The 15,351-nt window shown below is 41.0% G+C and overlaps 1 protein-coding gene across 1 annotated transcript; it reads left to right on the top strand.

The window, feature by feature from the left end:
* Positions 1 to 8,245: 8,245 nt before the first annotated feature.
* LOC113138958 (corticotropin-releasing factor-binding protein-like) lies at positions 8,246 to 12,985 on the top strand. The gene is made up of 7 exons (XM_026321855.1): positions 8,246 to 8,359; positions 8,447 to 8,534; positions 8,976 to 9,133; positions 9,622 to 9,832; positions 10,731 to 10,885; positions 12,084 to 12,204; positions 12,707 to 12,985. Exons 1-7 carry the CDS (start codon positions 8,279 to 8,281, stop codon positions 12,859 to 12,861), a joined length of 969 nt encoding a protein of 322 aa, XP_026177640.1. The 5' UTR covers positions 8,246 to 8,278; the 3' UTR covers positions 12,862 to 12,985.
* Positions 12,986 to 15,351: the final 2,366 nt, after the last annotated feature.

Raw genomic sequence — 15,351 nt, 5'->3', positions numbered from 1 at the left:
TAAAATTTTTCCATTATGAAAGTGAGCGGACCTCACTGTCTGTGTCAAAGATTATAAGTGTCAACTTGAGCCTGAAATCACAGCAGCTCAAATTAATCAGCGTGTTAACCTCATCTCGTTGTCAGCGCTGAGGCCAATTTACGGTCACAGGATGGTAATTGATGAGATATGGCATTACCATAAGCAGTCCCACTGCCTGTAAACTTATAATTGGAGTTTCTGTAACAATGCAAGGGGGTTAAACAAAGGATTAATCATAATTAACAAAAGTATTTTACTTTCCCCATATTAAACAGTTGGTTCCCACCTTTTCTATTAACATAAATTTGTTTGGAGTAATTTACTGAATTATTGAAAATACCAACCCAAGTCAAGACCCTGAAAAATTCATTTATTCCTCTGGCTTTCACGTGTGTGTCTGTGTGTCTGTGTGTTTTAAACCCTGTGTTTCCAGTTAGTTTAAATGAAATAACCTGTAGTTTTTCAACATATAAGAAACAATTTTGACTTTTTTTCAAGTTGTTTAGGAGCAAAGCGTAAACAGTGTAAACAGTGTAAACCAGTATCAGTTTGAATTTAGATCGTAAATGGCTGTTCAACCCATTTGTTTGGCCAGCCCTCTCAATTTGACTTCAAATTTCAAAATAAACAAATATCTTTTGAGAATCTGATGTATTTGCCTCTACATTACTCATCCCAGCTCTGGTCCACCAGGAGTCAGTCATTTATTTCAGAATGAATGCAGGTGGCCCACCCGCCCTGCAGAGGCATGTAATTGCAAGATATTGAATGACAACATTCGATCAAATGTTCTAACCACAGCCAAACTGACTGCTGCTCCACCCATCCACACTGGAGCTGCACCAGCGTCAGCCCGAGTGTGTGTTGTTCTGGACAATCTAGCTCTATGTGCGGTTCAGCCCACGAGATCCAGCCCTGTGCTGACTACCGCGTCCTGGGCTGCAGTAACAGATGTGAAATCACATTACCCAAACGTTGCAATTAGTCTCACTCGCTCGCGGGTTAATGAGTTTGTGGAAATGTGCGACCCATTCCTCATTAGATAATTTCTCATGCACTGATGAGAGAGGGAGAGAGATGTGGTTATACCAACTCAGTGAAAATGGCACACAGCCTGCTGCAACATATACTGTAAAGCAGAATGCAACTGAGTGGGGATCTTGCAGCTGGACAGTTTCGGGGTAGGTGGTATTTATCACCTGGGCATTGCATTGTTGAGAGTGTCCCTGTGATGTGAATGAAAAATACCCACCGTTGACACTGTCAAGCTCCTGTATTTGCATCCGAGAATTCAAGAGAAGATGCTTCTGCTGCCTGCTGGGGTTACATCAGCCTGTCTCATTATGGACTGGCTTTGCTTATTTTCCTGCTGAGAGGCCAGAGAGTCTGTGTGTGAATAGACAGCCCGGGGCAAAGCTCTGTCAGGACACAATGAGCGACAACAAAAGAACTAATTAGCAATCAATTACTGACATGTTTCTGTCCTGCACCTTTTATTTGGTAGGAGTGTAGAGCAGGTTACCACTGAACATATTCCATTCACACACACATACCACCTGCTGTCCGTGCATGTGTGTGTGTGCAGCAAATGTGTGTGTTTTTTGGTGAATTTGGATTATTGCAGGGATGTATGTGGTAGCCCAGTGATGCGTGGTTTAATGCAGGAGAATGTGTCCTCTCTCCCGTGTGAGATAATGGTGAAAAACATTCAAATTAATCCAATTTAGGCCTTTGGAGGACACTGCTTTTCAACATGTCTGCACCTAAGAGTGTAAAAGATAGTTGTTCATTAGCCTCATCTGTGCCAATCAGTATCTAAACTCTCCTTTCTTGTATCTCATTGCTTCTTTTCGTTGTCATGATTATATGTTGTTCATCGACGCTTAAAGTGAGGAGGAAATTTTTTTTTTTTACCTCAAAGGAATTTTAATCCACAACTTTATAAAAGCCATAAAGGAGCTTTAGTGTTTATTTAATTTGGGCATGTGGCTTGCTCATTTCAGCCTTTCCCTCTCCATTGCTGTGTAACACACATGCACACACGACATCTGGGGGAAAGTGTGCTGTGAGGAGGCTGCGAGTGCCTCTCATGATAACAACTCTGCATCTCAACAACCTGCATCTATCATCATCAATGCTAACATCTGCTCCGAGCCTCAGCCTTAAATCTCTTTCTACCCCCCAAACCCTCTACCCCTCTCTGCTTTTCATCCTCTCTCCCTCTTTCTTATTCTCTTTTTCTTCTTCCATTTCAGTCCTGTCCATCTTTTACTCACGAGAAGCTGCTGTAGTTTTTTTTTTTTTTTTTTGCTCAATCTGCTTTGACTCTCATCCAAATTTCCTCCTGCAGAATATGTGTGGATGTGTTTTCGTTTCAGCCATCCTTAAAATCAATATTTAATGATGATGTTATCAGTGCTTTTATGTGTAATTTAGCCAGAGCGTCGGTATGAATGAGACACTGTCAGCTTTATGGCGTTAAGCATTTATTTTCTGTTAATGGGTGCTCCTGGTGGTATACAAACTAAAACACAGTGGATGTCTGATGGATCTGTCTGTATCATTTCTTTTCACACATGCATTCACAGCCAAGCATGCATACGTTTAGTACATCTACCTACACACACACACACACACACACACACATTCTGTCTGATTATAAAACACGTAGAAAAGTTTAAAACAACAAAGTTGCTAATAAATGCCATGACATTTCTTGCTTTATTGTCCCAAAATACTACAATGAATGAGGCAGTGAATGTGACTGAATTGTCTCCCTCTGGTTTGATCTTAAAACACGATCAATCAAAGAAACTGCTTCAAAACAAATGGCATTGCTTGATTTTGACATTTTCCAAAGCCATGACAATTACTTCACCTCTTCAGCTCTAGGAGCCAACATTGTTGAGAGGCAATAATCATGATAGTTTTCTAAGTCATTTTTCTCCCAATAACAAGCCATTTTTAATCCAATTAGGAGTGCTAACGTGAGAGGCATAATACCATGGCCCCTGGGACAGATGAGAGAATATGCAGGACATTTATCCCGACAGTCAATATTGGATTTCTCACTAAGCAGCTGTGCCTGCTCTCTCTGACATTCTCCACCTCTGCACAGTGATCTGTCCTGATTAAACCGGCTTTTCTACTTTATCAACATTCATTACATGACTTGGTCATGCATGGCCATGGAAACCAGAAATAGAAAAGTTACACGCTTCATGTTGGGGTTTTCCTGCTGCACGTTGTGTCTGCATTTTTCAGGACAGATGATACATCACATGGTATTCGTGTGAATCTCAGACGTTAGGCTTATCTTTGTAACTATATAAGCACATAGGTGTGTTTATGGCATTCCCCAAATCTTTCCTCGCCCACTCTGACCGGTTAGATGTCTTTTTACAAGTTGAACCTGAAGGCAGGTGGCTAAATGAGTTTTGTATTACAATATCATTCTGTAGTTACATCCAAAAGTAGTTCCACTTCATCTCCTGATTTGAATCCCCTGATTAGAATTGAATTTCAAGCATGGAAGGACAGATTTCTGCACACCTGTTTTGTTTTGTTCAGTTCATCACCCCTGCTGAGACGCAGAAAACATAATATAGTTTTGCAACACTAAATAATAAGAAAGCAACAAAGAGGTGACAGTACTTTAATCCCAGCAACAGCTAAACATTGCCACCTTCTGGTGACTGTCAGGAGGATCACTGTGGGAAAATGCTCCTGTTTCATATAATCTTTTTTTTAAAATTCTAGACAGATGATCAATCGATTTTATCTCATCTTGGTGTCACTTAATGAAATATGTCTGTTAACTCTACAAAGAGTCCTACAATTAGTCTTCAGTCAAACTATAGCTAATAAAATGCAAAAATGCATGAAAAACAAGGCTTCTGTGAATAGTTAATTTCAGTCAATACATTTGTGCAGTGCACTGAATCATTGTCATTGAGTGCATTGATTATATGCACTAATCAATGTTTATTAGGCTGGATAAGACTTGCCAGACCACAGTGGAGGCTGAATGATGAAAGAACATATTTCCTGAGTGTCAAAGGCCCACCCACCTGCCATAAGCACACATGTTTCACGAGGGAACGTCAATTAGGGAACTTAAAGCTGTATGTTTAGGACATAACATAGAGTTTATATGTCCACACTGACTGTATTGAGTTAAACATCAGATAGGAGCCTTCAGATGCAAAGAGGCAGTAGATGCTCTGCTGTGTTCGTAGTAGTAACTTTGAGCTTATCAGTATCTGCAACAGGAAAACTAATTTCAAAGGCATAAGCTGGAAGGCCCCTGTCTGACAAACAAGAACCTCCTGAGACCTTGTATAGTACAAATAAGATTTTGCTCTGCAGAATAAATGTTCCATAAAAAGAGGAAATGGACCTGAATCATTAACACAAAATCCAAATATCCTGTTATATACTATGCTGCCGCAGATTTGATGACCCCTCTGACTAAAACACATCACTTTGATATTGTTTGTTTGTTTGAAAGAACAAGTCATCTCACAAGAGCATATATGAATAGCGTCCCTTCAGAATTTCAATTAATTTCAACTTCACCTTGTGTTTTTCTGTCAGGCCAAGCTTGGAGATCAGGGTCACATTAAACATGACCAGGCTTAGTTAGTAATGAGTGACTGATGAGGACGAAACACATTATGATGTTGAGTTAGATAAATTAAGCAAACAGTGTATAAATGAAATGTGATAATATTTGACTGAACAGACTAACTTCCTTACCAATAAACCAAATTACTGTAGATTAGAGTTTAAGCAATGATCTGTCTGTCTGTATGATTTTGTTTCCTTGGGAAAAGAGGTCCCTTACTGCTCTACAACAATTATCCCACAGTGCACTTCGCAATTATACTGTTATGTGGAGTTATTCTCATCATCTACATGCCTCATCAGTCATCACTGCACCATTTCTAAAAGTTTTTATTGTATTTCCAGGCCAAAGATGACAATGATGATGTTCTTCTGGCTCTCTCAGTTATCTACAATCCTTTAACATATTATTATCAATATCTTCTTAAGAATTAACAGTATGATGCTTTGCCCAATAACCTTGTCAATAATTAGTTGATACACTCAGGAGAGCAAGTGGATCAAAGCCAAACCAAAACAAATTTTGTGTATTTTGTACTTTGATTCTTCAATATATACAGTATCTCAAGGGCTGACCAATCCATACTTTATTATAATTTATTCTGACTACAAAATGTATTAGAAGCAAACCAAACAAACAGGCCAGCATCAGATGGGAGTCACCAGACTTCCCCCTGAAGAACTCCGTTGGAAGGTAATTAAAAGAAGAGTGTGTTATCCATCGCTCCTCATTAATGCACTTTGAATTAACCACTTTCAAGGGAAAGGAATGGGGAGGAGGGGACAGGGGAGAAAATCCATGCGCGCTTTAAAGTAATCTCTCTCTGTCAGGTCGGTCCAAATGGGGAGGGTCGACTCATTACGGCCCCCACAGGAGATGAATGGGTCAGTCAGGCAGTAAGGAGAGCCGGGCTGGACCGCTGTGTTGACAGACATATCCACACAAGGTGTGTGTGTGTGGTGTGTGTGTGTGTGTGAGAGAGAGCGAGAGAACACACAATAAACAACACAGCTAAATACTTGGCTATATGTGTGGTCTTTACCAGGGAGCAGGTGTGCAGAAAGAGGTTACAAGCTGGGACACGAGCAGGGTTAACATGCTAAGGTCTGGAGTCAACAATCATTGTGATTTAACTTTGACCACATGGAGGGATGAACACCTGAGGCAATCATCAGAAACACTGAGGACACTCTAAAACCTTATAATTGTCTTAACTGCTTCTGTCTCAGACCGGGATGTATTTTTAATAAAATCCTAACTGTGGTTAGATTCTCACTTTAAATTGACAGTCTATAAGGTACATCTAGGTAAAACTAATGCAGCAGCCCTGCAATAAATCCTACCTTCCTGTAGGTGACACTGAATACTGTGTGCTACTGTTAAACATATAAAAAGATGTGATTCTGCTATTTAGCTTAGCTTAAAATTTCACCCTCTAAAATGATCTGATCATACGACCGAGACAACACGTCTCTAAAACAGTTTGATAAGGTTAATGAAGGCTGAACGTATTTCAGGACTGCACTGCCCACTGAGTCTATCTTCTCTTATAATAAACCTTAAATGCAAAATAATTAAAGCTGTTCCTACTTTTGCCACCAGATGGTGCTATAGTCTTGTTTTCCTCTGGGACACTTAACACTTGGATTTATTTTAATTGTGAGCACATGGAGCATTTAATTTTTGATTCATGTTACGTTTTCACCAACAGCAACTTGTTAAAAACTGAGTTAGTTCATATGTGTATGTCTGTGAGTCTGTGTTTTTATGACACGTCTTATAGTGATGTGTTTGTATGCTGCCACATCTGAGCAGGAAGTTCATCTGTGGGCAGCACAAGGTTTTTAATTCATTAATTCAGGGTTTTCAGTGAAAGGGTGGGAGTTTGGGGGTGGTCATGATGGGATGAGTGGTTAGACGCATTTATATTGTATTAGATTAGAAGATGAACTCTGAATAGACCGTCATAATATGAACTGATATATCTGCTCATCATTTAGAGCAGTATAATGAAGCTGAGTGGTCACTTCTTCATTAAAATCTATCGATTCATTTAATGAATTGCATTTAAACAGTTAGAGCATGTATCAGTGCCACATCGCACAGGCTGCAGCGTTTGTGTGAAACCACCAAGGGGCGAGCAGCACACGAATTATGCACAAATGCACAAGCCATCGAGCATCTGACTAACATTTTCCTTTTCCTCTGCTGCCATTCACATTAGCAAAGCAGACTTTAGCAGCAAGACCTCGACTAACAGGTTCACACACGTCCAAATGCGAAGACTTTGTGAGACAACTAATTACTATCACTAAATTACAGTGATACACCTTGAATAGGTCATTGTGAGACAACAGGCTGAAGCGAGTGTTAAACCAAATGTTATTCATTATGTTCATTATTGTTTTGTTTTCTGGCCTGTACTCCTGCGTGTGGCATCAAAGACCTTCATCACTATGAGAAATGTCAACTATCATTAGCTCACCATAATTGCGAGCCGGAGTTTCACACAGAGTCTCTCGTCTTTATTCGAGATGAATGAGAGAAAGTGTGGGCTGACAGGATGATAATCATCTTTTACACTCTGCTATGTGTGAGTTTGACCTTTCACAGTGGCAGCATGGACACCCACAATTAGTCTCATCTGAATGAATTTGCACTGTCACTACAAACTAAATTACATCCCACTATCTCTCTCTCTCTCTCTTTGAGTCTTTCTTGCTTTCTCCTTTCCCATACCTCTTCTTCTCTATGGACTCCCCCCTCAGTCTGCTTTAGTTTTGTTATAGGATAAAATTAATAGTCCGGCAGTTCATTTTAATGCCTTGACTCAATGGCAGCAAATCAGGCAGGTGCTGCTTCAACACTAACTAAACAAGTGGCCATTTTGTGAAAACCTGTCCATGCAGACATGCAAGGAACAACCCAACCCACATGGCTATGGCTATTCTCTGGCAAATATAAAGATGCTGCTTTATGAAAATATACTTTTATGATCCATCTGTTAATGGGCAGGTTCTTTACTAGTAAGTCTATCCACTTTACATGGATCAGACCAGCCCTGTTTTCAAGAAATAACGTTTAAAGCAGGAACATGACTAACAGTGACAGAACCTTCTGTTTTGGTGAAGCTGCTCTTGACCTTTGACCTGGTAAAGCTTTTCCTATCACCAATCTGTTTCTCAGACCTTTAGGCACAAACTGCCCCATGATCCCACACTGGCTTCCCCCTCTCAGACACTTTCAGTAGATGTGAATCATTTTTATCAGTTTGACAAACTGCATTTTATATTTTTCTGTTTTTGACGTTAGCATCGTTTTTATTAATTAACTGCCAGCGTGATGTAAAAATAGCAAAGTAGCAGCCAAACTGATGGTCTGTTGTGAATTTGACAGAAATACATTATGACTTTTAATTAGATTTCTCTACGCAGTTAGTAGGTTATTAGTTTCCACACAGCCCGAGCACATCTTCAGTCTGTCAGTCAGTCCGATGGGCTCAGTGTTTGTCGGAGACCCTGTGATGTCGGTCTGTCTGTCTGTGCTGCTATAAAAGCCTCCAGCTCACAGCCAGCGCCGTTATTTCCCACTCTGCTTCAGGAAACTCTCCACCGACAGACGCGCTTCAGGATGTCGGTGACTGCGCGCACACAGCTGCTCCTCTTTCTGATCTCCCTCTCATCGAGGGTGGGGCTCGGTCGCTACATCGAGGTAATCAACAATTTTCACAGTTAAACTAAAGCAAAGTGAAATGATTGATCAGTTAAGGTGTAAAGATGTAACCGTGATGTTCTTCAGGACGACGAAGCTTCAGATGGAATATTTTCTCTGCTCACTTTGGACCAGAAAAGAGAAGCAGAGGATTTTCTTTTCCGTCGACCTCTCAGTAAGTGATAGGTGATTATGGATCATACTGTAATATCCTTATCAATCAGCTAATTGATAAGGATATTCATGCCATACATATATTATCCATCCAGTAACTACAGTACATGCATTTAGAATTTCCATTAATAAACACAATAAAATAAATGTAAGCAATAAATGTAGTAGTAACAAGTCTATAGTTAAAGTTAACACTTTGTGTAAACTCCAGCTTTACTGTTTGAGACAAAACTCTCCAGGTCAACACCTGTGGCTTCTACAAGCTGCATGAATTGTTGTGTTTGGACACACTGACTAACAGGAGACTTCAGTTCATGGCCAATTTTAAAGATAAAACTAAAAACATGTTATTTTCTTATGAGTAACAGAGTTTTGTGTAACCCTCATAATGAACGTGTGTGTGTGTGTGTGTGTGTGTGTGTGTGTGTGCGTGTCTCTGCAGGATGCCTGGACATGCTGGCCACTGAGGGCTCCTTCACCTTTGTGGCGTCTCAGCCACAGCTGTCCTGCGCCGCCTTCGTCATCGCTGAGCCCAGTGAAGTCCTCAGCCTGGAGTTGTCTGACGTCAGTATCGACTGCAGCGCCGGAGACTTCATCAAGGTTGGACTCACTCACCAAAAATAACACCCACACATCCCCAATGCCAAGAGAGAGAGGGAGACAGTAAGTTGAGCGTGAATTCTATTTCATCTTCAACTGTTTGATTAAACTGGTGCCAGTGCAGTGTTTAAGGGCCAAACACTGCACTGGATCCTCTTTGCATTGGTCACATTACCCAGAGCAAGAGTGGGAAGAGGAGGCTTTGGTTCTGAAGCCAAGCCTGCCAGTGACATTGCAGTCTTTGGTCATGTGGGCCAAATTAGTACAAGGCATAGCATCTGGAGGAAATACTTTATAAATCTGACTGGCTCTGAAGGCTGGACAGGATAACCTATAAACCTCAGTTCCTCCAAGCAAGAGAAGACTGGATGAACCATATTCATCTAAAAGAGAGAGCACTGGTATACAAGTGAATTGTGTTTTTTGTGATGAGTGATATACTAATGAAGTTGCCAAACCGAAACCAAATCAAATCTTTCCTTCTACAGATGTTTGATGGCTGGATTCTGAAGGGAGAGAAGTTTCCCAGCATTCAGGACCACCACCTCGCTCTGCACCAGCGCTACACGGACTACTGCTCCGCCACAGCACCAGGCTCCACCTGCCGCTCCTCTCAGAACATCGCCATGATCTTCTTCCGCATTCACCGCCCTGACGCTGGCTTCACCCTCGCTGTCAAAAAACTGCACAATCCTTTCCGTGAGTCCTGCTACACATCCCCCAAATCAAATCACAGCTTAAAAGAGTGAAAAGCACTAAGGAGAGATCTAAAACAACAATGTCAGAGAAAAATCTGATAAAAAAAAGGGCCACAGGCTTGATGCTAAATCAGATTTATGTTTTAAGGTGAGGGATGGGTGAGTTCATACTGGACATTTGTGCTTGGCTGAGCATCCACTATGGCTGCGAGCGATAGGAGGAGATTGAATGAGAGGGATGCACCTGCTTTCCAGCTGCTTGACAAACACGGTGTTAACACTGTGTCGAGCAACATTACAATCACAGCCTGTTACAGGTTGTAAGACAAGGACAGACAAAGAAAGAGCACTGATGCAAAAAGTGGCGTTTGAGGGGATGATTATCTTTAGGGAAACTGCAGTTTTCTTCATGTATTGACTATTAACTGCAGCTTTACATAATATTGTGCCTTTATTTTAAACTCTCCCGATGCTGTGTTCTGGTGCTAGTTAGACAAAACTGTCCATAAAACAACATTTATATCAGGGTAAATGCAAATATCTCATATACATATAATATATAACATACTCTCCTCAGCTTTGGTTGGCAAAGACCTTCACCACAAACAGTGAACATTATGCCCACGAGAGTAAAGAGTTGGTGTTTGATGGTGTTTGTCTAATCCTCCGCACTAATATCAGTTCAAATTTCATTATTTTCCATCATCAGGCCTGGAATTGGATTTTCCTGCTCAGCCTTAATTGTGTCCCCTCCCCACAGTCAGCCTTGATTATGTCCAATTTGTCACATAAGGTGCCAATAAGGAGTTTGCCTGGTGATGGGGGACTGTTGATTTGAAACCTCTCCTTCTGTTTGTGTGTGTGTCTGTGTGTGTGATTGTGTGTGATTGTGTGTGAAGCCTGTAACATCATGTCCCAAAGTCCAGAGGGCAGCTTCACCATGGTGATGCCACACCAGCGCAGGAACTGCAGCTTCTCCATCATCTACCCTGTGGAGATCCGACTGACAGAACTCAGCCTGGGGCAGGCCAGAAGCAACGAGCTCAGTCCACCGGTGAGACACACACACACGATATGGTTTTATAGTTATCTCTGGTTTAACCATGGTACTGAAAACCTCTGTTGACTGATATCCTCAGTAAAATTAGTAACACTGAAGAATGTTTGTGGCCATAACATGAATTATATGAACCTTGATGTAATTATAGTTTGACATAATCTTATTTCCATTTGGTAAAGTTTCAGTTCACCATTAATATTCATCAGCCTCCAGTCAAAACTAATTAATTTCCCCTTAGCATGAGCCCTAATCAGGGGGGAAACATTTGCTCTTGTGGCCTGGTTCCAAAACTCTGTGTCTCATCTCAGATTTGTTCAGAAATTCCCATAGGTCTGGCACTGCATGTGCTCGTTGACGGCCACTTTCCTCAGTTAAAGAGCAATCATGAATATAGCAGCAGAAAAACAAGCATCTGACCAACAAACTGTTAATTCAGTCTGATTATCAGTTTATCCAGTATCACCTGGCTCATCATATTATCATTAGTTTATGCAGAGTATTTATTTTTAGATGGGAAACATAATTTACAGCTATTAACTGTTCACCTACTTCACTAGTTTAAATATTCTCATAAATAATCTTCTTGTTTGCTGTAATCAATTTTATCATGTCAATAACTTTGTTAGATTTTTTTATTCAACTGTAAGTTTTGTCTGTTTTTACCCAGAAGGTTCTGAGCCCCCAGTCTCCACATTTCCTGCTCAGCATCACACAGCAGACAAACATAGCTGGTCAACATTTAGCTAAGCCAGATATTTTATTTTATGTTGGACTTACATTCGTTTGACTCAGAATTAATTCTGTAACAGGAGGTGTAATATGTAAACTATCTGTAAAATAACTTCATAACTGTTTCCTACAAAGTTCAGGGTATCAACTTAAAACTTCAGTCCACGTCAGTGTTCACAACATATCTGCACTGCCCCCCAGTGGCCAAAAAAAAAAGATAAACTGTACATTTCAGAAACCAATCTGAACGCACGACAGGCAAATACAGCTGTATGTAGGAATATTTTATGTAAAAACAAAACTGATACAAGATGTGCATAGATACAATTTGCATGAGCTAGTAGACACAAGCTACAAACAGAAACTCAACAGGGTTCACATGTGCAGGTTTGGGAAGTTACCTGTTTGGCTTAACAGCATTTCAGTACCATAATATATATATATATATTTTTTTTTTTTACAGAGACAGGTGTGGTCAGGCTGTTCGGGGTCAGGTGATTATGTGGAACTACTAGGTGGAAATGGGGTGGACACCTCTAAGATGTTCCCTGTAGCTGACTTCTGTTTCTCTGTCAGTGGGCTTGGTGAGTCTGTGTCCCTCATGTGTTTACCTGCAGTGTAAAGCTGTTGTTTTCATTGTAATGTAGACCTGACAATTTCAAATCTGGCTTCTTGTACTAGGCATTGACTAATATGCTATATTGTATTATGCTATGCTACACTAGGCTATGCTCACATTGTCAGTGTTTACTGACTTTCCCTGAAAGTTACAATGACAGTTTGGCACATTTCATCATCTTTACTGACAAAATATTTCATTCCAGCCACATGACCCTAATTAGCAATAAGCAGGTATACATAATGAATGGATGAATGATTGATCTCGGTGCTGTATTGAGATACAGAACAAAGAAAAGACTAATCATGAATGCATTTAAATATACATGTTTACATATGTATATATATATGTATATATATATACATATATATATACTTGTCATAACCAGGTTAGTTAGAACTGGCTATATAAGTATTGTCTGTATTTACTCTAGTATGAAGTAATTGTTTTTCTCTACAACCATTCAGCCCAGATGAAGATTGGCTGTGACAACTCAGTGGTGAGGCTAGTCTCCAGTGGGAACTATATAAACCGTGTTTCCTTCCAGTACCGACTACTGGAACACAGTGAGCTCCCCAAGACTCGAGAGAACAGTCTGGATAACTTCTGCACCGTGGAATGAGATCACTTGCATACACACACACAGTTGGTTCATACAACTCTGTAAATGCAGCAGTTTAATGAAAACACCCTGTCTGACTAATACCATCAATAAATATTGTGCATTGTTTTTGCCAAATATTTTATTGTCTTAGTTATTTTAATTTTGATCATAGTTTATTTATTTGAGGAAATTGTTCCTTCATCTCAAATTGATGGCTTGATGGTGGATTTGATTGCATTCCTTTTTGTTGCCTGTCTTGAAAATCTGTGATAGATTATGCTTCTTGGCTAGAGGGTTTATTTAAAACCTTCCAGCTATTGTTCCAGCTTTCAGTAGTTTTCTTTGGGAGGATTTAAGTTATACTCGTTATACTACCTTGACAGTTTTAAAATAAATATAACTTGCATGATAGAGCACATTTCAATGTTCTGCTTTTTGAATCGCTGTTTTTATGAGCTTTGTTCCATTTCATAACAGAGCTGCATGTTCATTTGGTGTTTGTTTTACTACTATGCTGATGAAAGAGCCATCTATTTTACCCACATTACATTACGTTCTTCAGATCTGAAAATGTTCTTCAGTCCAGTTCACCGCTAAATACAATATATACCATGCTGTGTGAAAATGTCTTTTTTATTTATTTAAAACTCACATTTACATTCCCATTAGTTGCTTTGAGCAATAACTGTTGTCCACTAATCTAAGATAATGAACATGGTTAACACTATACCTGCTAATGCAACCACAAGGGGCCACAATCCAGTGTCTTCATGTGCCGGTCCAGAGGGTTGTGTCAGGAAGGGCATCCGACGTAAAATTTAAGCCAAATCAAACATGCGAATCACAAATGTGACTTCCATACCCTGATTGGTCGCAGCCCGGGTTAACAACGACCGCCACTGGTGCTGTTGACCTACAGGGTGCCAGTGGAAATTGGACTACTGTTGGTCGAAGAAGGAGAGGAGGAAGGCGTGTTCGTAGTCAAAGAGAGAAGAGGAAGGGCAGGAGTGTAGGACTTAGAGTAGGGACTTTGAATGTAGGGACTTTGTCAGGGAAAACTAGAGAGTTGGTTGATATGATGGAAAGAAGAAAGGTGGATATCTTGTGGGAAGAGATGGGAAGGATGTGCAGCAGGTTAGGGTGATTAATGACAGGGATGGAAATGTGTTGACAGGTGCCACAAGTGTGATGGAAAGATGGAAGGAATACTCTGAATAGTTGATGAATGAGGAAAATGTTAGAGAGCACAGAGTAGAAGAGGTGACTGTTGTGGAGCAGGAAGTAGCAAAGATCAGTAGGGATGAAGTGAGGAAGGTGTTGAAGAGGATGAGGAGTGGAAAGGCAGTTGGCCCTGATGACATACCTGTGGAGGTATGGAAGTGTTTAGGAGAGGTGGCAGTAGAGTTTTTGACTGGACTACTTAACGATCTTGGAGAGTGAGAGGATGCCTGAGGAATGGAGGAGAAGTGTACTGGTGCCCATCTTTAAGAACAAGGGAGACGTGCAGAGTTGAGGAAACTACAGAGGAATAAAGCTGATGAGTCACACAATGAAGTGATGGAGGAGCTGCATTGTGTCTTTGGAGATTTGGAAAAAGTGTATGACAGGGTGCCGAGAGAGGAGCTGTGGTTTTGTATGAGGAAGTCTGGAGTGGCAGAGAAGTATGTTCGAGTGGTGCAGGACATGTATGAGAGCTGTAAGACAGTGGTGAGGTGTGCTGTAGGGGTGACAGAGGAGTTCAAGGTGGAGGTGGGACTGTACCAAGGATCGGCTTTGAGCCCCTTCTTGTTTGCTGTGGTGATGGACAGGCTGACAGATGAGGTTAGACAAGAATCTCCATGGACCATGATGTTTGCAGATGACATTGTCATCTGTAGAGAGAGCAGGGAGTAGGTGGAGGAAAATCTAGAGAGGTGGAGGTGGAAAGGGGAGGAATGAAGTTTAGCCGCAGTAAAACAGAGTACATGTGTGTAAATGAGAGGGAGTCAAGTAGAATGGTGAGGTTACAGGGAGTAGAGGTGAAGAAGGTGGAGGATTTTAAGGACCTAGGGTCAACAGTCCAGAGCAACGGAGAGTGTAGAAAAGAAGTGAAGAGACGTGTGCAAGCAGGTTGGAACGGGTGGAGGAAAGTGTCAGGTGTGATGTGTGACAAAAGAGTGTCAGCAAGAATGAGAGGAAAGGTGGACAAGACTGGTGAGACCAGCAATGTTGTCTGGTTTAGAGACAGTGGCACTGAGACAAAGACAGGAGGCAGAGCTGGAGGTAGCAGAGCTGAAGATGTTGAGGTTCTCTCTGGGAGTGACGAGGATGGATAGGATCAGGAATGAGGACATCAGAGGGACAGCTCATGTTAGATGTTTTGGAGAAAAAGCCAGGGAAGCCAGATTGAGATGGTTTGGACATGTTCAGAGGAGGGACAGTGAATACATTGGTAAAAGGATGCTGAGGTTAGAGCTGCCAGGAAGGAGGCCTAGAGGAAGACCAAAGAGGAGGTTCTTGGATGTAGTG

The sequence above is a fragment of the Mastacembelus armatus genome, chromosome 9 (assembly GCF_900324485.2).
Source record: "Mastacembelus armatus chromosome 9, fMasArm1.2, whole genome shotgun sequence".
Classification (NCBI taxonomy): Eukaryota; Metazoa; Chordata; class Actinopteri; order Synbranchiformes; family Mastacembelidae; genus Mastacembelus; species Mastacembelus armatus.
The sequence above is the reverse complement of the archived record's forward strand: the minus strand, read 5'-3'. Positions and strand labels throughout refer to the sequence as shown.

Coding starts and splice junctions, on each gene's coding strand:
- LOC113138958 (XM_026321855.1), top strand. CDS start 8,279: ATGTCGGTGACTGCGCGCACACAGCTGCTCCTCTTTCTGATCTCCCTC. Junction 9,833..10,730: donor AAAACTGCACAATCCTTTCC/GTGAGTCCTGCT, acceptor TTGTGTGTGAAG/CCTGTAACATCATGTCCCAA. Junction 12,205..12,706: donor TTTCTCTGTCAGTGGGCTTG/GTGAGTCTGTGT, acceptor ACAACCATTCAG/CCCAGATGAAGATTGGCTGT.